General features: G+C 34.2%; 1 protein-coding gene across 1 annotated transcript in view; it reads right to left on the bottom strand.

Annotated features, from left to right (window-relative positions):
- The window catches only part of BBS4 (Bardet-Biedl syndrome 4), a 101,209-nt gene that overhangs the window by 7,621 nt on the left and 69,932 nt on the right, over window positions 1–23,656 (bottom strand). Inside the window, exons 5-9 of the mRNA XM_089639110.1 lie at window positions 17,570–17,732; window positions 11,833–11,986; window positions 11,498–11,620; window positions 9,079–9,250; window positions 169–365 (exon numbers count right to left, since the gene is read on the bottom strand). Of these exons, the coding sequence (XP_089495236.1) occupies window positions 169–365; window positions 9,079–9,250; window positions 11,498–11,620; window positions 11,833–11,986; window positions 17,570–17,732 (809 nt within the window). The remainder of the gene's footprint in view (window positions 1–168; window positions 366–9,078; window positions 9,251–11,497; window positions 11,621–11,832; window positions 11,987–17,569; window positions 17,733–23,656) is intronic.

Raw genomic sequence — 23,656 nt, 5'->3', positions numbered from 1 at the left:
CGGTCGTTCTGGGACAAATATGATCTTAGGAGAGTATAATGCGCGCACGGCATTTGGGACTGTTTGGGTCTTAGAAGGTCCCAAGGGTTAAAAAGGTGAGTGACATTTTTCTACGTCATATTAATATGCGTGATTTAATGTATGATGATGTACCTATGTATTACTAACCTCCTTATCAACGGCATGAGTCTTCCCCACGATCTCTTCGGCTACGCTGAGATGATGCCTGACCTGGTCCAGATGTTGAGAGGAGAGTAGGAACAGGCAGTAATTAATGCGGACCAGCAGATCGTCTGGCTCCAGCGCTGTAGCCTGTTCGTAGGCTTTCAGAGCGTTGTCCTGGTCGTCTAGGCGCTCTAGGGTCACTGAAATAAACCTTTTATAGATAAACACCTTTTTTTATTAAAGACAAGAAAAGATTCAGTCACATCTAGAAATTGAACCCAGGCCCTCTTCCTTGCCGGGAAAAATCTCTGCCCAGTGAGCTAATTCGACAATATCATTTTACGTAATTTTTAGTTGTATCATACTTCGATTTAGAGCTACAAAGATTATTCATCATTTTCTTGACGCATATCATTTTTTGGCTGCTATCTTTATTATTTCCACTGCAGACCACAGTTCTTATTACGAATCCAATATTTCAGTTCGTTAGGCCCCACAAAGCCTGGTATAAAGGATTTGAAAATTCTACCTCACGCCTTGTATGTATGCCCGTTGCTCAGAATCATTGCCGATCACAAACAAATAATGTCAATTTTGTTTATAATTAGACCGAGCATTTCTAACACTTGCTTGAAACGCGATTAAATGAAGTTACATACGTAGAGGTGGCCAATCTACTTAACTGCACCGAAGGAATATACAAGAAGACTTCTATATCACCTCAAAAACTATGTAGTATTTAAATTCCTTAAAGTTACTGAAATATATTTAGGCTAATTTTGGTACAATTTGTCATATCATTTCGATCAATATTAATTTAACTATGTCCAGTTATATTTACTTGCATCTTTCACTTTTATCCTTCTAGATCTTGTATTCATTGTAAGCTTTCTAATGTCATTGGATGTTCTAATGTCACATTTCAGGGTTATTTTTAGTATTTTCTTACATTTGTTTTTAACTGTGACATGCAATTATTGTAAGCTTTCTGATGTCATTGTTCAGGGTTTCAGGGCCACATTTCACGGTTATTTTTAGTATTTTCTTACGGTTTGTATTTAACTTTGACATTATTGTAAAATTGTAAGCTTTCTGATGTCATTGGACAGTCTAAGCCACATTTCAGGGTTATTTTAGTATTTTCTTGCGGTTGTATGTAACTGCGACATGCATTTATTTTTTATGATATATTCATAATGTTCAGCTTAAAAAACCTTCTTAATCGTGTTGATTCGTGTATTAGGCGAAATAGATACAAAAGTAACTAAAATTTTAAAGGAAATAAAACACTGAAACAGGGGCTGACCTTGAACGCGATGATATTTATTCATAAAATAATAAATAAACTTTTTTTTTATATTTATACTGAGGGATCAGTAGGATTTATAGGTCCAATTAGAAGTTCTACCGAGCCGAACTCTCTGATATAAAAATACCTGCAGTCGGTGAATTATTTTCCCATTTGATCTCTGGTGATTTGACGTGTCGTTCTTGTATTATTTTGTATTTAATATACTTATATAATGCATTTGCATAATGTGGATTTCCAAGATGATTATTTGTGGAAAAGTGTGTGGAAGGGTTTAGTTTTTCCTGTGGGGAAGATTTAACCCGGACATAATGTCGGAAAATATAACAAAATACTTTTCAAATAAAGTTATATACAACAAAGACATTCACAGACATAACACAATAACGTGCCATGAAATTTGGCTACCAAAAAAGGAAAACGCCAATACGCAAAACAGTTTACTATACATAGGAATACAGTATTATAACACGTTACCGGAAATCATAAAGTCTGCACCGATTATTAAATTCGAGCTGGGTTATAGGCGCCATTTAAATAACACTAAAATGTAATAAGGTATAAAAATGTATGTATCTATGTATGTATTTAAGTTATAATAATTTTTTTAAGTTAAATAAATTAAAATTAAAAAACTTACAAGTGTGTAGGTTATAGACATTGGCGAAATTTTGCGATAAAACATTTTATTAAATTACCCTTTCACTTAGCAAAATACTTTAGCGAGCTTAAGCCTCTGAACCGGCTTTCCTGCATTTCCACTGAGCCGCAGCTTAGGGCATGTTTTATCTCCAAATTACTCAGCGTAACAAGTCGATATTTTTGCCTTAGGTTAGGAAGCCACCGATTAATATGAATTTACATTTTCCTTTGGGCTGCAATAACATTTGCCTTTATGCGGCAAGCGAAAATCACACCTAATCATAAAATAGTATGAAACTAACAAACGACAAGTAGTACACTCGACACGTTCACAAAGCAGGTATGACAAATAAATGTTGAAATCAGGAGGGCGCTGCTATCTTTTAAAATGTTTCAATGGCAACACATGGTTTAAGATGATAAAAGGTTTAATTTAAAAGAAATTCCAAGAATCTTGAAGATGCATCGTTCAATTAGTGATTATTATGTATTAAAAGTATTTTTTGTGTTGATAATATATATTTTTTAAATCATTAAATTAATATTTAAATATTACATAGAGAAGAGAGTTTTTTTTTAATTTATTACCGCAACATTCACGGGATACAAAAAATCTCAGAATATTTATTGTTTTTGTGTTTAATTCATAGAACTCCATTTATTTATTTTTTTAAAATTTTATTATTAAATCAAATTTAATAATATAATTATTGAGTTCTGCAAGTATTTTTTGGTTTTTGTTATTGTTACAGCTGTTACGGCTTTCAAGGCCATTTTCAAACTGTGGTTTTAGCCACGTTTAGACGACTTATTTATATGATTCTATTTTACCCCCTCCCAATTTAAAATGATTTATTACCGGTTAAACCAATTTACTGATAAAATAATTGTGACAATAGATTTCATATTCTGTGGGGGTATTTTGAAGTCTGTTTTCCCCACATTAATGTTATCCTAATTGTTTAATAATGATGTAGCAGTTATTAATTTATTTAAATGTGTTATATTTTTTAGGTTTTGTGAACATACTTAGAAGCGGGGAATAAATAATTTTCCTTACTTTATTAATTAATGTTATATTAGGTCATTGGTTCTTTTATTGATTTCTAATTGTTCAAGTAAATTTAATCTAAGGCCCTTTCTTTCTATATGCAAGGGTTTAAGTTTATTGTTGTCAAGCGGGACGTGATTATTTACTAAGAGATGTTCTGCGAATTTTGAAAAGGTGCTTTTATTATTATCATATCTTATATGTTCTTTGAATCTAGTTAAGAAAGCCCTTAAATATATTAAATTAATCTCAGAATATTGAAAATCCACCCACTTCCATCCGTCATAAACGGAAAATGTGGCTTGTGCACTGTTGGAGGACGAAACTAGTAAACTAAACTAATGCCATTTATTTTTATCAGCACAACTTTTGTAGCATTTAATGCCAATTTAACCTAACAATTATTATTATAATTATTTATTTTGTCACTAGAGCTTGGGCATTAATTAATGTGAAACAAAAAATGGAGAAGATTTATTATAAAACACAACACGAATTCCACATACATCAACTATTGATTTCCAATGTAGTGCGTCAATTTATTATTACTTAATTCTACACTTAAGGTATTCACTATGAATATCAGGAGTATAGGTAAACAAAAAATTTGATGAACTCTTAATTGCCTCAGATTTTGATGAAATTGTTTTGAGCGAATGTTGACTTCAAGAAAATTTTCCTAAAAAAAAAATCCCTAAAACGATAAAAAAAACTACAATCACCATAATACATTACATAACCAAACTCAAAACGGTGGCATTATTGTAAACATAGTTATTTCTATAGCGCTTATAGAACGTAAGAAATGCATAGTCGTAGAGATTATTCCTGCATAAGTTATGAAGCTTATCACGCTTTCTGATACAGTGTAGGATGTCAGCAGTGATTCATGGTTTGAGTTTTGTGTCAGATTGTTTTTTTTTAACTTTTTGTGTCTGTTGTTGCTTGGCCAAATGGTTGTGTAAAGTTTTTAAAAATAATTTGTATACAGATGTGGTATCGGTACAATAATAGATATGTACCCAGTTTTCTTTAGAAACATTATTTAGGAGAGTTTCAAAGGAAATCTTTTCTTGGGGGAGAGTATTTTGTGCTGATTTTTGGATTTTGTGATTTTGTCTTCTGTTACTGTGCTAGTAAAAAGAAGGCTACTAAAAAAAGTATGAAAAAATTGTTCTGAGTATATATAATATAGTGTCAATTATATTATTATTGTAATGCATATTATATTCTTCGTTATAGGGTGGTTCAAAATCAATGTTTATTACTGAAGCCATTTGTGTAGATTAGATTTACATAGATAATAAAACAGTTAAAAATAGGTTTAGCCTGTTAGATTATTAGCTGTAAATTTCCAACATGTTATATATTTATTACTCTAGAAAGGAGGTAAGAATGTTTGGTCTTTTTTGTGAAGTTATATTCAAGAAGAGTGATCGGCCGTCGAGAGACAGAATAATATACGCATTCAGGCGTCGCACGCCAAGTGTTAATAGATTGGGAGCCTACAGCACATGTACGTCATCGGATATACTGATTAAAAACAAATATAATATGTACGTATATACTATATAAACACGCAAAAAGTATTTATGACGTAGCTACAAGATTTTTGTGAATTTTTTTGCAGTAAAAACATGATTCACCATCTTTCGACATATCTGCTAAGACTGCGATACGCAATAGTCATGCATTTTGCTGTGTAAATTTAGCCACTCAAAGATGAAAGTTATAGCGCAGTTTATTTTAGGTAAACACCACACACGAGTTCCATCCGGCCGGAGCTAGTGGGACTGGCGTACTCGATTGGGGGATGTTGAGAGGCTGAAGTGGTTTTTTTTGTGACCGAATTACGTTATGCAGCATTGTGTACATTATTTCAGCAGACCAGTTTGTTTCTGCTCTACTAATCGACCACTATAACAGCAAAGAATTTACGTTCGTATAACTTACGACGTAGTTTGATTTACACGATTCACAATTTTACATGCTGTTAGAAACCCTTCAGGTTGCACACCAGCAATCATTTTTTAAGCTTACTTAACGTCCATTCTAACCACAGACTGGTTTCAACTGTGTATTCGATGACGTCATGTGTTGTGGGCTCCCGGTCTACAAGCGCCTGATGCCAGTGTGAAATGACTGAATGATATGTAGAGGAAAGCGGTAAAAAGACGCGTAATTCTAAAGGAAAATGTGTTGTGTGATACATTATGCTAGTAGGGTTAGGTGTATTCATTTAACAAATAGTGACAAGTGCAAAATCGAACTAAATAAAAAAAATATGTATATTTCAGATAAATGCTGAATAAACACCCTTTTGAAATAAAAAAATTCTATATTTTCAGTTGGTACCTAAGTAGATACTACCCAACTCCGCACTAGACAGATCAGTAGTACGATTTTGTATGAATGGCATTGAAGCCAAATCTAGGATGAAGGGAAATGGCTTGCCAGCCACCTTGTACGACATACTTTTGAAATGATTTGTTCGCAAAGTGTTGCATAATTTACTATTATTGTTGTATTTTGTGGTGTTAATGCGGTAATAACATTGTGATTTTTTGGGTATTTGATGAGGCAAGGAATGGGATATATCATTAAAATATGTAAATAGGTTTTGGCATTTTTCATACATCTTCCCCCTCACTCCGCGGCTTCAAATTGTTCTCGAATAGCTCCATCCAGAGCTTTTTAGGTGCATGACTTCGCAGGAGTATGAACACTATTTTTGAAATACGAAACAAACCACAATGACTTGTTGTGAAAGATTAATCTTTTAAGGAAGTTAAGTATTTAATGTTTTGAAGTTTGTAGCAGAAGGTGGAAATGACAGCTGAATTGGTTGAGACAAACCAGATATATGCCATATAGAATAATTGTGTGAATTTCAGGACGATGGAAGCTACCAAGAAATAGTATCAAAAATGTATAATTCCTTCGACAATATGATGGTCCACCCCAGCATCGTTTAATATGTGAATAAGGTCGTCCATATAAATTTTTTTCAATCTTTTGTTTTCCAGATCTCAGGGATAACGCTAAACAATCTAAAGAATAAACAACATAAGCATCCTCCCTGGCTGACTCCGTTTTCCAGGTAAAAAGATTCGGATAATCCGTATTTCCACTTTATCAGGTTTTCTATTGAAGGTGCCTACCTTCGAATAAAATGATGGGCCATGAAACACTACTAGTATGAATCCACTAGCACCGATACCTTTCGTTAAACAGCCGCTTTTTTCGTGCAGTTCGTAGTTCGGCGACAGTCAGCACGGAACACGCTTTCATGGCATATCATAACATCGTTGGTTTAATCCGTAATAAAGATTAGGTCACCTTTTCGTTAGCCTATGGTCCAAAAAATATACAAACGTTGTCGTTTTTTTTATACTGTGCGTTGATCCAAAGGGATTCTATCATTAAACGATTCATTTCCAGGTAAAAGACCACCATTCAGAATCGAAAGTTTGCTTGAAATGGCTTGGTGACCAGATCTGAATATCCAAACGTTTCCCCACCACCTTCTTCCCCATCTTATTCCCCTCACCATTATCTTCAGTTTCATAACATACATACATCCCAATTTGTGATCCCATAGTATCACTCGCTCCAGACTCTCAGGGGCAGTACGAATAATTAAAAAGAAATGAGCGAAGAAAGGAGTGTAAGGAGAATATGTGATGTGAATGCGAATGGTAGAAGATGTCGGGGACGCCCGAGGAAGACATGGCACGATCAAGTTAATCAGATACTTGAACCAGGCCATGTCAAGAGTATGTATGATACGATGCATGAGGCAAGAAGTGTGTGCCAAGACCGAGTTGTTTGGCGGTTCGCCCTCACTGCCTACCCCTGCGGAAAACGGCGTGATGGTTAGTTAGTTAGTCAGTTACAATTAAAAAGGTGATGTTTACGTTTTCAATTAATTTTTCAAATGAATTAATAGTTGTATTACTTTTGCTTTATTTTCTGAAGCAGATCAACAACTATGTCGGAATTTTACTTGGACCCCTTTGTCAAAACAGGAAGAAAATATCATTATAACGTGCGTTGTCAAATGGGGACGTAAAAAGACGTAAAAACGTGCGTAAAGAGCGTAAAAGGTAGCACTTGGAATATATTTGCAATCAAAAAGGTGGAGTTTAAAATAGGCCATAGATTAAACGGTGTTCGGAAACTAGTGGTTTTACATGCACTTAGGTATTTTCACATATCTATAGTACAATCAATGTATATATACATCTATATGGGACGTGTGACGTTGCACTAACCTCTCCATATCATGGAATATAAATTATTATTATTATTAAGTTTTTAAAACCCCTTTGGGTGTTAATAAAGATAAATAAAGAGTCCCAACTTCTCCCAGTCGTCCGACGTCAGTTGGACTGTAGTAAGACCAATTGCGTACTAAATGACATTGAAACCAGTTGGAACAGTTTCAAAATGTTCAGTTTTTGATCGTTTTTATAATGAATGATTTTGAATGAAAATATTAAAATTACACATTTTTAGCACAATGATCAGATTCAAAAAAGTAAACTTTCAATCTTTCACACACTTTAAAGGTATTCATAGTGTGATAAAATACCCCATTGGGGTGTGTTATGATACTGAAGAGAGCGGTGAGATGGGATGGAAATGGGACAGATGAAGGTTGGAAAGTACCTGACTGTTCCCTATTCCGATCCGATCCGGTGGTTATATTTTGAAAATTCGTGATTGATTTACAAATTTTTTTTTTAAATAATATAATGTGTTCAAGGATTGTATCAGGGCATACATAACTATGCACCTATTTAAAACACCACAAATAAATAAATATTTTTGCATGGACGGCGTATATTTTGGCATTGTTTTCTTAGTGAATGTTTTGGCATTGTTAGTGCATATTATGGCACTGTTAGTGAATATTATGGCATTGACAGTGTATATTTGGCATTGATAGTACATATTGTGGCATTGTTAGTGAATATTTTGGCATTGACAGTGTGTACTTAGGCAATGATAGTCCATATTGTGGCATTTTCAGTGCATGCTATGGCACTGATAGTGCATATTTCAGCATTGACAGTGAACACTTGTTTAAGTACATATTTCGAAATTTTGATAGAGCATTGCAGTTGTCTAATTATTATTAATATAAAATGATCCAAAGTATTTTTCTATAGGTATGTATCGATATCGAATGATAATAATATTAATTTACGATAAACTGGAAATATTACTTAATCCTTGGTTCATATTAACAGTGTAGTTCTAAGGCAGATTTATTTTTATGTTGCTTTTCCAGACACTCTGAACAGTCGTAACGCTTTACACATCGTGTTAAATCATAGTCACCTTTTTATGGGCAATCCAAGAAATTCATGAGTTGGGAAATACAAATAAACAAGTAGATACTTGTACAATATACGGTGTCATAATACCGGAAAAAAGGTTACAAACGACAAATTTTTAGTTTAGACCCAACGAAACCCTTTTTTAAAATAAAATGTTTTAAGTATGTTTTAGGCATGGAATTCATATGTGTGAAAGTTTGTCGTTCTTCGAAAATAAACATATTCACAATATCGTCCGTGTTATCTGTTTGTATTTTTTTATCTTTGTTTTAGTCTCGCCATCCTAGAGGAAAATGTTGCCTTTAGTAGAATAAAGTTAGAAACTTGGAAGATAATGCTACATGAAAACAGATTAAAATTAAGACGGATTGAAAATAAAACTGATTGAAATGAAGACAGATTGAAATGAAGACAGATTGAAATGAAGACAGATTGAAATGAAGACATATTGAAATTAAGACAGATTGAAATGAAGACAAATTGAAATATAAGCAAATTGAAAGGAAAACATATTGAAATGAAGAAAGAATGAAAAGAAAACAGAATGAAATGGAGAAACAACTGACCAGCCATCAACAGGTAAGTGTGCGCGGTGCCACTGCGCAGGTTGAGCGCGGCGCACAGGAAGTGGAATGCGGAGGCGTGCTGCGAGCACGCGGCGTGCACCAGCCCCAGGTTGTGCAACACGCGCGCGCTCAGTGGGCTCAGGCACGCGGCGCGCTTCAGACAGCTCACCGCCTGTTGGGGGGCCAACTCAGCTTTGAAAATGTTGCTTGAAGGTACAATTTTGACTTTCTTACATTAGGTATATGGTTCCATGATAACTCGACACAATTGAACACACCTTTAAAAGGTTATACATATACGAGGCGTATCCAGAAAGTAAGTGTACTGAATTTCTGTAGGTTACAAATCTTTTTACTGAAACAAAAAAATTACATGATTACCGTAGTACATATGTAAGCTATTTTTAGACATAGTCGCCATTCCTCTCAATGCAGGTGGTGAAACGGGGTATCAATTTTTGATGCCTTCCTCGAAGAAGTTTCCCGCCAACCCCTTCGTCCACTTCTCCACCTCCTCCTTTATCTCCTCGTCGGTTGAAAACCTTTTTCCACCCATGTACAGCTTCAGGGAGGTAAAGAGATAATAATCTGAAGGTGCTAGGTTAAGGGAATGCGCGGGGTGGTTCAGGATATCCCATTTAAACGAAGCAAGCAGTTCCTTCGTGGCGTTGGCCGTGTGTGGTCTGGCATTGTCGTGCAGCAGGCTGACTCCCTTTGTCAGCATGCCTCTCCTCTTGTTATGAATCGCCTTCCGCAATTTTTTTTGGGTCTCACAGTATCTTGCGAGTTGATGGTCTCCACTTGAGGCAGATATTCAATCAAAATTATGCCTTGACAGTCCCAAAACACGGATGCCACGATTTTCTTGGCTGAAATTGTGGTTTTGAACTTTTTGGTGGAGGGTGAAGAGGTGAGAACCGTTTTTAAACTCGCGATACCACTTGTACGCACTCGTACAATTCATAGCTTTATCACCATATGCAGTTTTAACCTCATTATAAACCTCAAACGGAGGTTTTTCCTTCCAAACGAGATAACGGATGACGCCGCGTATTTCGCATTTGGCGGGAGATTGGATTGACATTTTTCACGAAACGTGTTGTTGCGTTGATACTTCTCAACGTACTGACCTTGAACAGGTCTCGTTGCGGAGGGAAAGAGTCAGGCTACACGTAAGTGTAGCCAACATATCGAAAATAAAATTCATTCGGTCGTGAGAACCTCAGTACACTTACTTTCTGGATATGCCTTGTACATTCATTAAAAGCGATGAAAAAACTAACCTATTTAACCTAATTTTTGTTTTATCACTTTTAAAGGTGTGTTGAATTGTCATTGTGTTGAGTTGTTCTACCACTAGCCCATAGTTTCTTATGACGATATAATAATACTTTATATAAAACATGCGAACACCTCGGCACAGGTTCTCTTAGCAAGATGTCCACAAAACTTCCTTCCTCTGTGCCACAAAACACTACCACTAGCCCATACAGTTTGTTATGATGGCGTAATAACACTTTATACAAAACATGCGAACAACTCAGCTCAGGTTCTTCTAGTGAGATGTCTAAAGAACACTACCACTAGCCAATTCAGTTTCTGATTATTAACATTTTTTGTATAAATGGTACTTGTGTAACCGTATGTAAGTAAATAGAAATGAATAAACAAGTAAATCAGCAGTAATAACGGGTATCAAAAAAACTCGCCGCCATTTGCAAACGTCGTTGCTCAATGGCTCTGACTTAATCACGTGGCACTTCAAAATCTGTCGCGCCACAGACCTGTTCTCTAGCCGGCCTTGAAAAGACGGCTGTGACGTCACGCCCGCTAATATTTCTAGGCGGTCCCAGCTGCCGGTGACAATTTATTGTTTTTCATAGGCGGAACTTACGTCACCCTCAAATATGAACCGATTAGGATAATTTTAGTGCGACTATCAGAACCAGAAAAAATAACTTCAATGTTCAGAAAATTTTAAACAAATATCTACCCCATAAGCGAAAATACCGTATACCATCCATTCCATTATTCATCCTTATTATTAATAGGAATGCTAGATTTCAACACCATAGAAGCCCGCCGAAAAATATTTTTAGGTAAACATGTTAAGTCAATCTGTGGATTCAATCCACCTATGTTGAAAGAGGTTATCTACGTGCGTAACAAGTAAACTCGTGAATGATCCCATGAACTTTTTTATGCTCTGAAAGCGAGAACTTCTGCCTATCAGAACGCGCCGATCAACAGAGCGACTGCATTGACCATCGACATTTTCAACGTCACTTTTACATTAGCAAATATCTTGACGCATGTTACAAAAAGGTAAAACTGCCCCCCATGACAAATTTATAATCTACTCTGTGATATATTCGTGTATTAACGTTTTACGGAGAACATGAAAAATAAATAAACTTACGGCAACATATTTCTGTTTTCCAAAAAAACACATTCCGATGTTGTTCCATAGAGCGGGGCAGTCGGGAGTCTGTTGAGCGGCGATTTTGTATCTGGACAAAGCAACGTCAAAGTCGTTGTGGCTCTAGAATATCAGAAAGGAATAAAAAAATAAAATACCAACTAATAAAATTCTAAAAATAAACAGAGACTCGATTGTGGACTCTGTACCAAAGGGAACTTTCCGTTTGGTTGAATGTTTGGTTTGTAAAACAGATGCCAGGAGGGAATACGTTGTTCCACTGTTATTTCAATAATAAGGTTAGAGGTTCGCAGGTTACGTTTAGCAGACATTACCTGCATGATTGCAGCCAGGGGCAGTAGAGCCCTCGCCTGTGGGGGCCCGAGCGCCAGGGCCGAGCCCAGTCTCTCCACCGCCATCTGCTGCTCCCGGGCCCGCACATGCAGGATGCCCAGTGACGTCAGCAGCTCGGCGTTATCTGGAGCGCTTCTGAAAAATGGATAGTGAAAAAACTAAATGATGTATTTATTTATTATAAACTCCCTGTTGGGCTTTTACATATATGTGTACTTAACATGATATACTGCATGATACAGAGACACAGGAGTTTTTTTAAAGTTTAGATAACTAAATTTAAATACAAATCTTTAACAAATTAATACATCTCATGTCTGTAACTACCTAACTAACTACTGGATGAACATGACATTGTAACTATAACTACTTGGGCTTTTACTGTTTCGGTAGGTTGTGCGCCTTCGGAAATTGTCACTTTGAAAAACAATTGGTTTTATTTTCGCTTTGAAATTAAATGCGCATGTATTATTTGTTTTTACGAACAACTTATCAAAGAAATGTACAGCCTTGTCTGTTCTTTATAATATGCCATTTTTATTTTAGGGTTGTCAGATGCAGAAATCCGGAGTTATAACGAAATTTGCGAGAACCAACCGTTTACTTGAAAACAAGCTAATAAAGCTGGACGGCTATTGTTTTATTTCATTGTAAGCATGCTTATGAAGCCTGAGTTGTTAAATGTATAAAATAAATAAGATAAAAAAAGAAAAGAGAAAGAAAAAATCGTTTACGAGTTTTAAAATTGCAGATGGCATACAAATAATATAAAATAGCGATATAGGTTCACAACACATATTATAATCTACAAGAAAACGACAAGAAGAAAATAAAAAATAAACGCAATCGCTCTTTAAATATGCCATATAAAAATATCATTCAAGTATCTCTCGAACACAGGCAAACTTATATTATAGAACCAACAAGAACAAATAAATAAAATCAAATTTTTTTTCCAAAAAAACTTATATTAAAATATATATATATATATTATTTTATATTTTACACATAACATAATATTATAACATTGAATCTAAGTAAGAATCGTGGCTCCCTTATCAGGCACAAGAGCTCCTCTTTTCTGATAAGGTATACATGACCAGTTATGAACCTATTTTACAAAGGTAGAACCAATAGAAATTTTGAAGTCAGAATTAAAGAATATCGCAGGGCTCTAAATGGAAATAGTGAATCTGAGTTTGCAAATCATCTTTTGAATAATGATCACACTTTCGATAAAAAATTCAGGTCTTAAAATACTTCACTCAGGATATAAAGCATCGCAAATAAATAATTTTGAAATTTTAGAAATTAGAAAACATGTCAATATAAAATCAGATATAATTAATAAACAAAAAAATATAAATAATAATGAAAAATGCCATTACAAAGAAGAAATCTTCTTATTAAACGCTTGTTAATCGTAAGAGGTCAAATATTGTGAGCTGCATATTTAAATATTCGCGGCATTCATTTGGTTCGTTTTTAGACCGCCAGAGGTGCGCTCTGTCGGCGAACTAATCTATAGCCGTGCATATCGGCCATTGAAGGAACGCGTGATTTTTTTATAAACGTCAAACATAATCACGTAACTGTGGATAATTTTCACTGTAATGTAATTAATCCAATGGATTATGAACTTTCTAAAACATATTTTCTTTGATATTATCCAAAAAATATATGACCAGAAACGATGGTTTTGAAGAAATCTCGTATTATTATGAGGCGATCCTATTTTAGTATGAATCGTGTCTTAATTTTCAAGTTAGCGGAATTTAACCGAAACAAACAATTTAAATTTGACCAATCAGAGGGCCTACATCGTCCAGACGCAAGCGTATTAATACTATCAGATACAATTGGAAAAAATAAGTGGAAGGAGGGGGGAGGGGTAAATAAATATTATATTTTGCAAAATATGTATGTATTAATGTAACTATGATCTATATTAAAATAATTTTAAAAAAAAAATTTCGATATTTGAGGTGAATTTATTTCCATGTGTGTGAAAGCGAGAAATAGGTCCATGTTTATGGTTGTTATTGAAGTTATTGTTGCAGAATAATATATTTTGCCTAGTTGCTCGAGTGGGCACTCTGAAATCTATAAGTTGCAGGAGTTCACAGCAGTCTAGTTTGGAGTGAATAATTTGAAATAAAAAAGGTAGGTCATTTATTTCTTCTATTTTATAGGGAATGTATTTTAAGTGTATTTAGTAAGAATGTATACTTTATGTGTTGAATAGGTGTAATTTGTAGTTAATAAATCGTGAAAAATTGTGCTGCAAACGTTCAATATTCTTTATATGAATTTGGTAGTAGGGGGACCACACTTTTGAATTGTTTTCTAAAAAGCTGTGTAGTAGCGACAAATACACGATTTTTTTAACCTCCAACGAGTCGAAGTCTTTGATGGTTCTGATTATAAATCCCAGTGTCTTCTTACCTTTGTTAGTTATTTGTTGTATGTGATTTAAAAAAACTTATTGAGTGTCAAACAAAACTCCAGGGTCCCGAATTTCGTTGACTATTCTAATATTTCGCTTGCTATTGTGTATGTGAATAATAGTAGGGTCTTTATTCAACAAAATGTATTGGTTTAAATACAAGAATTTATTACGAACCAGTATAAATTATAAATATAATTATAATCATAAATTATAAATATAATTCTTATCACAACAACCTCACATAGCCTAATATAACCTAACCAAATAGAATATAACGAGTAATAGTCCAGTTGGTAGTTATCATGTTACTCGGTGGCGGCTCGTCTACGATGGTCTTTTGGTCCTGCCAAAACATGCTGCAATAGTATTAATATAAAAAGGATTTAACGAACTTCCCGATTATGAATATATTTTTAACACTCGTGCATATTCGTACGGTGATAGCGAGTTCCAGTGCCATCTAAGGTCCAAATGAGAAGCTGCTGTATGTTTCCTAGCTTGGGTCACTTCAAGTTTTATCCCGAAGCTATCTCCTTTCTTTCTCTTTGCTATACAGACAAAGGAGACAATACTATCATGTCTAACGTGTGCTTAGTATCATACAAAATTTATTTTCAAGGGATTTTTGGACATGACCGCGTTGAGATAGAGATATCTACGACCTAAGATTACTAAGGTATTAGAGGGAGATGTAAAAAATATCAGTCGTAAGTTTTTTGTGTTATAAATGATAGCCATCTTGAACTTGAAATTATGTTTATCCATTGTTGACGTAACTTGCATGGAATAATTTAAAATATCAAATTCTGTGGATATATCACATCGAAAGAAATCGCAAACAATTCATTGAATTATGACAAACGTATTCAAATAAAGTGACAATTAGTTTATGTTGCAAGATAGAAAAATAAGAGGTTACGAACAAAAGTTATCATTTTTGTCAGTGCATTTGCGGGTGCAATAAAATGAACGTATAGATATTTTTGCTATCATTGTTTACTTTTTAAGTCTACTGACTGAGTTAGGAGTTAATACAAATTTAAATTAATAGGAAAAGATCTTTAAAAGAAGAAAATAACATTAATTAGATTTATGTGTAAATAAATAATTATAAATTAAACAATATTGTATTACCGGCTTCAGAATATGTGGGTACCGGCAAATTAATTACATACATTGACTTTTTCATAATATTCATTACGCATTATCGATATGTATTAACATTTCATATTAATTTTTTTACCTCTGGAGTCGCCTGTGATGTTACTATTACATTATTATTTCAAATGAAGACGACGATCTTTTTTACCTCTGAAGCCGCCTGTGATGTTACTATTACATTATAATGTATATAACATAGCAAATTTGGGAATCTCGCAAGTGAAAACATGGCTAGACTCAAACATACTTACACTTAACATATCAAAGACAAAATTCACAACATACAGTATAAATAGCACGGGACAGCCACAAAACAACACAAACACCATAAAAATACACGAATGTTTAAACACCAACATCTGCGATTGCCCTCCTCAAGAAAAACAGAACAAATAAAGTATCTAGGAATCGTAATGGACCATAACCTTAGATGGATACCTCACATCAAACAAATCACAAATAAACTTCTCAAAACAATACACATTTTCCTAAACATAAGAAACATATATAAAATAAAACAATTGAAAACAATATATTTTGCACTTTGCCAATCACTAATAGAATGTAGAATTATTGCTTGGGGAGGAGCAACAAACTCGGCTATCAATTACATAGAAACCGCACAGAAAACGATCTTAAAGATAATACTAAAAAAACATAGACTGACTGATACAGACCAAATATTCAACAGCTGTGACGTACTAGATATACGCCAATTATACGTTAAAAACTACTAAACTACATTTTTGACAAAAAAAAATAAATTTCAACATACACAAAATAACACTAACAGACCAGTTAGACAATCGTACAAAGAAAACATAAAAACTCCGACAGTAAATTCAAGCTTTGGACAAAGACACTACCAATACCATGCTATAAAAGCTTACAACAGTGTAAAACTTGAAATTAAAATTGAGGAAAATAAAAATAAATTCACACACAAAATTACAAAATGGATTAAAGAACAAAAAAGACAATATTACCAAAATGTCATAGCATAAAATAAAAATAAAACCTACACGTAACACACAAAACCAATATAAACACACATCACTCACAAACACACAAGATTATTTTCATTGTATTATTTTTTTTAAATTTTAAATGTATTATTATGTATTTCGTATTTTTAATTTTATATGTATTATTTTCTTTTTAAATGTATTATTTTCTTTTTAAATGTATTATTTTCTCTTTAAATAATTTGTAGATTATATTTTCATATTATAAAATGAAGGCCTCAGCACGGGCAAGCCACCCAGTGAGGCATACATTACTGGAAAACATAAATTGTAAAAAATAATGTACCAAATAAAATAAAATAAAATAAATTATTCTTTCAAATGAAGACGAATTCTTTTTCATAATATATTATAATAAAACAAATAAAAAACTTTATTCCACTTAATTTTATTTTGACCGTAACCGGTTTCAGCTCGTCAAAGCCATCTTCAGACTGGTCATAAATTAAAAAGTGGTTAAGTTAGTGTTTACGGGTGAATAAAGGGTAAAATACACGTTGTCCGGAAACTCACAATACAAGGGAAAACTAATTAAACTACTTCACTTTTTTTTTTAATTGCCGGCAACCCGGGCGTTTATTGCAGTAACATGATCAATATTACAAATATGAAAGTAACCCGCCTCACTAGAAAATTTTTGTTCTGAAGCGGGAATTTCTGTTCTGAGGCGGGTTTGACATTTGATGTCCATTTTGTGGTATAGCTGAAGTTAAAAATGTTTAGGTCAAATTTGTAAAAAAACGGGTTGCTAGGAAGTTAATCTGACTTTTAAAGCGTCAAAGCTTGGACCCGGCTCCAAAAGTTTTTTTAACACTTTAGTTGCCTGCTCGTACTACGAGTTTCCGGACACCGTGTATAAATAAGAAGCACTTGTCTAAAGAATCTGTTTTAGCGACATGAGGTCATTATTATGAAAATACTCCTTTTTTTTTTTTGAGCGAATTGCTTGAACTACTGATGTCTCTAAGAATTACATGTAACGGCTCCTAACTATTGAACTGATGAACTGACTTAAATTTAAAGATTCTAAGGGTTTCCATAATCGAAAGCAGTGGGGCATATTTACAGAGAAGGTTAGCTTACTCCAGGGCGGTGGTGTAAGCCTGTATGGCCCCGGGCAAGTCTCCCGCTCCAGCCAGCAGGTCCCCCAGCTGCCTGCAGGCCGGCAGCCTCCCGCCCGCTCGGGCCGCCCTTTGAGACCACTGCAGGGCGGCTTCCCTGTTGCCCAAGGCGGCCAGGCACTCGGCTAGAGCATGGAGTAAAGCAAGTATTAAGTATTATTACTTTGATTAATAGAAATATATGCATTTTTATTTATTAGATTCTATGGTACAGTTTGTCATGATGTAAGTCTAAAGCTTATCCTAATTAATATTACAAAATGCGAAAGTGTGTGTGTTTGTTTGTTCTTCTTTCACGTCGCTGGGAGCGAGCGATGGACGTGATTTTTTCCGTAAATGTAGTTTGAGGGCTGTGAAAGGACAAAGGTTGGTTTTCATTTAAAAAAGATTTCATTGCTGTGGGAAAAAAACTTTGTACAGTAATTTCTCCCTAATACCATGCCAGCAAAGCTGCGGCTCAAAGCCAGTAAGTAATATCCTAAGAATAAAGCCACAGCTTTCAGTCTTTCGCACTAGGTTTTCCCGTTCTGAGGCGGGCTGTAGTTTTTACGATATATTTTTTGTAGTTAGTCTCTAGTTGTATCTATATTGTCTTCATAAAGTTATCTCAGTCATTTAACCAACTCATCAATATTTTTAGTTTAGTTTTAAATAGATTCGTTTATTTTATTATTTTTTGGTTGATTTGGTAGCGCATTATACACTTTAGCATCATTAAATTCATTATTTATACCTCTATCTAAAAAAATGGTGACCGTATAAATCATAACAATGATAATTCATCACATCTTTAAAAAGTTATATAAAGTCATAAAAAGTGATGCAACAAAAACTTTATTAACTGGGTTAAGTAGGTTAGGTTATGTTAAAAAAAAATTCATCGTTTCCAATGACTTTATATCACTTTAAAAGTGTGTTGAGTTATCATGGAACCCTAAAAAATGTACGCAAATTGGGAACCAGTAAATTTTGGTTTATTGACCTGGTTGAGTTTTGATGTTGGGCAGTGGTATATTAATTTAAGTTTTTTTTCTAAGACGACACAATATCCTTACATAAAGTTGGAATCTTAACGATGTAAGTGAAGAACGCGTCTACGAATATAAGCGGTATTTTGAACGCACCTACGGTCGAATTCGCCCCAACAAATACGCTAAAATATGGTGGAAATCTTACGTGAGTAAAGAAGGCGTCCACTAAAATATTCGGCGCACAACCCGGCGTATTGTACAGCTCTACAGTCGAATTTGCCCTATCAAATGTGCTTAAATATAGTGGGAATATTAACGTACGTAAAGAATACGTCTACTAAAATATTCGGCGCACGGCCCTGCGTATTGGAGAGCTCTACAGTCGAATTTGCCCTAACAAATGTGCTTAAATATAGTGGGAATCTTAACGTACTAGAATACGTCTACTAAAATATTCGGCGCACGGCCCGGAGAATTGGAGAGCTCTACGGTCGAATTTTCCCTAGCAGGTCTAGAAAATGTTTCTTTCCGCGGGGTTTATTTTAAATTAATTCATTACCAAAATCGCACATCTTTTTAAATGAACACCTCGGGAAGTTATCAATTTATCGCCTAAAAAAATAAATTCTTACCGCTGATTTTATAGTTGAAAAATATATATTTTTTTTATTTTTCAAACCATTTTACGTAAAATATTAATTATAAGGTACTGTTTTTATTAATCTTAAATATACTCGTAGATAACTTGCATCCTTGGGTGTTGGTCTGGAAAAGGACGTATTATAGTTACAAATTCGTCGAAATCAATAAAAATATGAGCCCCAATGAAACCCCCGTTATTAGTGTCTTGTGTCATCCTAAGCTTAAATAAAACATTGAAAACTTAAGTTTTTAAATATGTCCTCGGCTCTCCTCTGACTCTTATAGAAAATGTTAGATATTTTGTTTTATTGATATTAAGTGTAAGGGAATTAAGCGTATAAAATTTTGTAAATAGTGTCTATTACATTAAATACATTTTTTAAAGTGTGTGTAAGTTGAAGTAATATTGAGTTTAGTTGTAATGTGTTTTTTTTGTTTGTTTTTGTTATTCAGTGGGTTTTAAAATTGTACGTTATACGAGTTAAGAAATAAAAAGGTAATATTTTTAACATGTTCTGGCACTCCTTTTTTCCCAGATCAATAATAAGCCATTCGTTATTAGGCATAATAAGAATGACAATTAGTCGCTTGTTACATCGGGAGAGATGAAGGGTAGGATGGAGTTACGGAGACGAAATATATTTTTCTTTTTTTTTTCGCCCGATTTTCGCCCACGAGTTAGCCTCGCGTGCCTCTCGGTGTTGACGTTGCTAGGTTGCCTCGTCCGCTTGCCTCGCACCAAGCGGAAGAATTACACCCCACGCGTCTCACAACCCCGCTTTTGAGAGTTTGTTCCCTTCGGGAACATTTTTGAATAATGATCTCTGTGGGTTCTTTACTCTGTGGTCCCACATTACTATTCCACGACGCGTCTCCTGATCTCCCAAATAGCAGTTAGGCAGCTGACTGAAGCTAAAAATATGTTAATGACAAAGAAATATATTCCAAACGAATGGAGAAATTCCCGGACGAATATTTCAGAAAAGTAGTAATTATAAAAATATGTTTTAAATGATCTGAACATTCTAATATGACTAATCTGAAGAATGATCAATGATTTGGAAGAAAACTTGTGTCAACAATTCACCATTCGATTTCTAGACTCCTCGGCCCTAGAGACAAGACAGTGAAATTGCTCAGATCAATAAAGAATTTCGATATTTCAAAATGTTTGATCAATTTCACCAGAAGTAAGGAAAAAAATTAGCTTTGCCTCGAGCACTTTCCGAGTGAACGATACTCTCAGTATCGCTCTGGTGTAATTGTCCAATCAGAATTGAAATGTCACTTAAAATGGCTTTAGCTACCTTGGTGACCAGATCTGTAATAACCAGGTACTCACCCACCTTTACCCCTATCTCCTTCCCCTCTCCAATATCTTCAGCCTCACAACATGACTCCAGATGGTTGAGAGCAGTTGGGACTCTTGTGTGGTATTCATACATACATAAAATAAATAAAAAAACAGAACCACCCGCAACACTCTTCTACTTGCTTATCTCTTCAGTGGTTACACCCCACACCAAGAAGAACCGACTATTATTGATGATATTTAAATTCTTCTTTACACTCTCTCTTAATTTTTAAATAGTCAAGTTTATTTTAATGAATAGCATTAATACTATATACTGTAAAAATTCATCATCACTACGAAAATCCAAAAGTAACTACAATTTTTTTTAACCTGTATTTGTAATTTAGTTTTAAGTAAACACCGAAGAGCTTACGAAACATATCGGTTTTACCTCCTAAACAACAAAAGTAGTTAAATCAAGTGTTTTTTTAGTTAAAATGATGCCTCAAAATAAGTTTGCTGTGTTTGAATAAGAAAATTATTTTTGTTGAAATCACATCTCGCGGTTTTTTTACTAGCAAGCACCATTTTTATTCAACATTTCTCTAAGAAGTATATGGAAACGTTAAATTTACATATTTTGCAAACATCCAAATCTGGGGCAAAATCGGTGAGACGGTTTCTACTGATTGTATTTGACGATATCGTTAAGTTTTTGTATTTAATTCATGTTTAAAAGTATCAGAATAATTATCACACAGAAATTTTATTGTGACAAGTCGTGTATGAATACTCCTCTGATAAAATACTCAAACTGAAGTACTCGTAAGTAGCTTAAAAAACTGTGTTATTGATCCGTTCAGTTCAAAAAATTCACAGTTAAAAATATTCTCCTTATAACTAAAATAAACGGGGCTTTTTGAAGTAGTAAAAATAAACATAAGAGTTTGACGTTTCAAATTAAATTCAGTGTTCATAGATAAAAAAAAAACCAAAATCTGTGCACTATTTCCAAAACAAAAGGCATTTTTTATTGGTATAATAAAAATGGACTGTTATAGTTGCAACAACAGTATTAAGGTGGAAACACATTATTAAAACCCGACGCGACCCGATGAAACGCGATGCGTGTTGAGTCGAATCAAATGTATTGTTTTCTATAGACCAGAATCACACTATGAACATCCGACGCGGCGCCATGCACGCACACGCCACCCGATCCAGACGTGCCAGGTCGGTGTTGCCCATGGTGGGGGTAAACACGCCACCCGACGCGGCCTGCGCAGTATGTTTCTAGACAACACCTGACGCCACGCGTCAGTCATGCGTCAGTCGTTCGAGAACTGTCTCAGAGCATATACGGAATTTATGCCAATTTAATATTATTTTTGCATTTATTTAGCGAAATGACCGACGAACAATTAATTGAGTTGGTAAAACGATATCCTGTTCTATATGACATGAGTTTAGCTATAAACAGGGATCATACTGTGAGAATATCCTGTTCTATATGACATGAGTTTAGCTATAAACAGGGATCATACTGTGAGAATATCCTGTTCTATATGACATGAGTATAGCTATATACAGGGATCATACTGTGACAAATAATCTTGTGTATGTCACTTTGAATAAATTCGTGTATTTCTTCAAATTGTGTTTTAGTAACCTGAAAATACATATGAAATCTTTCATAATCTTGAAGTAAGTCTGGATACATGAGTATGATATTCACCACACATACTTCTCTTTTGATTTATTTCATGAACCCATTAACGCCTAGTTATTCTCTTTTTCTTGAGTCGTTTAAGTATCATATATGTACCCATAATTTGCATCAAATCTTCTTCAAAGTCTTCATCTGACTCGTTATTTATTAAATCCATAGTTCAAAACCATTCACTTCCACTGCTGTTAGCTAACTGTATTCAGAAATTGCTAGTATGTCGTGGCGTCGCGTGTTGGTAATGTGCACGCAGCACATCGGGTGTCGAGATGTGGCGTCGTGTCGCGTTTTAATAATGTGTTTCCTCCTTTAGTCCCGACAAAGGCCTAAAATGCAGCAGATGCTACGATGCATTTCATTCCACATGTATTAATAGCATTACAGATATGTTTTTATATGACAAAAATACTCAGAGGTTTAATTTGTAGAACTCCATTTTTTTTTTTTTTTTTTTATATATACAATAATATTATTATTGGGTTTATAAAAACAGTTTATTTTAAAACGTTACACAGCAGAACTTGTTTAAAAATAAACTGTTTTTATAAACCCAATAATAATATTATTGTATATATAAAAAAAATATAAAAAATAAAAAAATACTCAGAGACAATCGGGAATGCAATAAATGCAAATCCCAGGATTCGAGAACGTAATCTCAAGAAGAGAAGAATCTTCTCAAGAGAATTCAAAAGCATTGTGAAGAAAACAACAGAGATGGAACAGACAACACTGAAATGTTATCTAGAAATTACAGGCATTTAAGACCATAATGCTCACATGACACTAAAAAAGATTCAACAAATAACTGCTGCATGTGGTGTTAAAATCGAAGATGAATAAATATCACATTTAAATTGCATCCAGGATCGTCAACAAAACCGCTTACCTAAAATAACCTTCAAAATAAGAGTTAAAACACATTATAATAATAATAGAATTGAATTTAACATTTATCGTAAACCGACATACCCTCAAGTTTTTTGTATGGGTATATATGTCAATATTTTGTATCGTAGATTAGTTTTTAATATTCTCCTGATGAAGAAAGGGTTCTGCTGAAAACGGTAGAGCTTAAATAAAATTGAAGTGCTCAAAAACAAAGTCATGTGTTTTTTATTGTAAATTATGACGAGCCACAAAGTTAATGCTTTTTACAAATACGTACTTTTATGGTTATTCCAATAATTCCATTCCTACCTAAATTGCCCTCCCTTTGTTTTTATTCAATTTCATAGAGGTCTTACCTTCTAAAAAAGAAGCAAGAAGATTTAGACAATGGAAAGCCAAAAGCAAGTGTCTTTTTTAATGATGTTATTTTCGTCGTTGCTTATTTGTCGCGCACTCCTAATAATTATCTGAAAACAGCATAACTGATAAGCCCCAATCATCGTAAATAAAAAAAAATATTGTATA

This window comes from Hesperophylax consimilis, chromosome 13 (assembly GCF_061612785.1).
Source record: "Hesperophylax consimilis isolate HC1 chromosome 13, BYU_Hcon_1.0, whole genome shotgun sequence".
NCBI classification, from domain to species: domain Eukaryota; kingdom Metazoa; phylum Arthropoda; class Insecta; order Trichoptera; family Limnephilidae; genus Hesperophylax; species Hesperophylax consimilis.
The sequence above is the reverse complement of the archived record's forward strand: the minus strand, read 5'-3'. Positions and strand labels throughout refer to the sequence as shown.